At 44.7% G+C, this 2152-nt stretch overlaps 1 protein-coding gene across 1 annotated transcript; it reads left to right on the top strand.

The window, feature by feature from the left end:
• Nucleotides 1-531: 531 nt before the first annotated feature.
• On the top strand, nt 532-1833 carry LOC108628537 (SAGA-associated factor 11 homolog). The gene is made up of 2 exons (XM_018030529.2): nt 532-990; nt 1081-1833. Exons 1-2 carry the CDS (start codon nt 774-776, stop codon nt 1776-1778), a joined length of 915 nt encoding a protein of 304 aa, XP_017886018.1. The 5' UTR covers nt 532-773; the 3' UTR covers nt 1779-1833.
• Nucleotides 1834-2152: the final 319 nt, after the last annotated feature.

The following is a 2152-nucleotide window of genomic DNA, read 5'->3' as shown; positions in this document are numbered from 1 at the left end:
GTGCCCGGCAGTACTTCTATCCTACTGTCGGACTGATCGGCCTGATGATGCGCTGTTGCCATATCACATGTTCCGGCTTGTATTAGAGACGGCCGTGGCTAGACCCTTTCTAAAAATTTCTTATTCATCTCCGATAATAACAAACGCGCATAGTGTCGCGTGCATCACGTGACAAGGATCGCCTGCTAAAGGATAGTAGTGTTGTAATTCGGGCCGGGTTTTCTCGTGCATGCGTAGCATTTTCAGTAACGTATGTTAGCGCTCACTTATTAGAGCCCAAGGGGTCTTAGACTACTGAAAGTAATATTGGCGGGAAAAGACCGAAACGAAGACTGTTGTCGGTAATATTGACGGGAAAAGACCGAGACGGAGATAGTTATGGGTAAAATTGATGTTCAGTTTGTAATCATATTTGCAAAATTATGCAGGGCGATCACGGCGCCCCTATTTTATTTAATCGTTACTGATGTTGAAATGACCGCGCATGCGCGAGGAGACCCGGCCCAAATCCTAACTCTGTTGGAGAGGGAATCGAGCTAATATGCTGGCGGAAGGGGTACGTAGGGGACCATGGTGGGGGAAGTGTTGTGCACTTTTCTGGCAACGATGACTGTGTTGCTGTCTATTGCTACTCCATTGCGGACTCCAGGCTCAAAGACATTAACTGTCATTCGAAGACAGCAGACAGTACACACAAGTGCAGGACCAAAGTACGGAACGAGAAGTACGAGATTAGATCGATTTGATTTGATTTGATTGTACGATCGTTTAAAATGTCCGTCGCCGAAGAGAGGATTCAAGAATTGAACAGACAGTTTTTGGAATTCATGGGGAAAACCGAGAATGTGGAATCGGCTACGAAAGAAATGTACGAGGATATCCTCGACGAGGTATTAATGGGTTTCGTTTTCGATGTGCATCGAACCACAAAAACTGGTACCTTAAATGTTGAAGAAGGAATACCTGAAGACGAGTCGTACGCTATCGTAGGTAAGCGAGACGATTGAATGATGGTTTTAATGTACAGACGATCGGTCGTTGTCCTTTCGATGATTCAGTTGATTGTACGATATGTTACAGATTCTCCAGGATTAGACGTGTTCGGTCAGCAACTTGTAAAAAAATCGCAGGAATGCAACTGTCCGAATTGTGACAGAAGCGTTGCGGCCTGCCGGTTCGCAACGCATTTAGAAAGATGCATGGGCATGGGCCGGAACAGTTCGCGGATCGCATCAAGGCGTATAGCAAAAAATACGAAGGACCTCAGCAATTTCAGTGGAGTCACAAGCGACGACGACGACGTCGATTGGAGCTTAAATAATAACAAGCGTAAGCGTAGGAAGAATCGTAATGGAATGAAAAGGACGAAACAGCAGAAGAACAGTCAAAGGAACGGAGAGATTGCGAACGAACATGTTCACAGCATTAACGGGAACTCTCCGTCGAATTACGAGAACATGTTGCTGGAGGACAAACGATTTCTACTGACCCAGATCTGTGGCGTCATATCGGAACATACGAAAAAGTTGTGTACGAGGTCTATGAGGTGTCCGAAACACACGGAGGATCAACGGAGAAAGATGAGAGCTAATTTGGAGTCTGGAAACAATGGGCAGTATGGTCAGGATAATCTTTACGTTGACGTGGTCACGTACGAGGAAGGAGACGGACAAAATCTGAAGGAAGCTCTAGCGCGTTGGGATCGCGAAGGATCGAGTCGTTCGAGTCCCACAGATTCCACGTCCACTACCTCGACCTCGTCGATAAGCAGAAAATAGACGACCGAGACGAAAAGCAAGGGCAAAGGATCGAAACGCGATCGCGGATCGCCCATTTGGCAAGGAGATTAAAATGATTCGCTTGTTTTATTTATTCATTTCTTGCGTTTTCCCAATAAGAGTTTTATAACGGGCGTAGTTACATGACAATAATGTTTTTATGCATTGTACAAAGCTTCGAGAATATATTCTCCATTATATTGAACGAAGATATCTTTTAATCTACTCGTAAATCCCACAGACGACGCGTTTCAAGCGGTAAATGTACCTGTACATGTACATATGTGTATGAGAGATCGTTGTCAAAGATTGCGTCTAATGTAACATCGTCAAACTTTTGTTCCAGAACGTACGTCTTTTAATTCTTCTTATAT

The sequence above is a fragment of the Ceratina calcarata genome, unplaced genomic scaffold (assembly GCF_001652005.2).
Source record: "Ceratina calcarata isolate Rehan_Ccalc_2016 unplaced genomic scaffold, ASM165200v1 scaffold527.2, whole genome shotgun sequence".
NCBI classification, from domain to species: Eukaryota; Metazoa; Arthropoda; class Insecta; order Hymenoptera; family Apidae; genus Ceratina; species Ceratina calcarata.
Note: the sequence above shows the minus strand (reverse complement) of the source record. Positions and strands in the feature narration are given on the sequence as shown.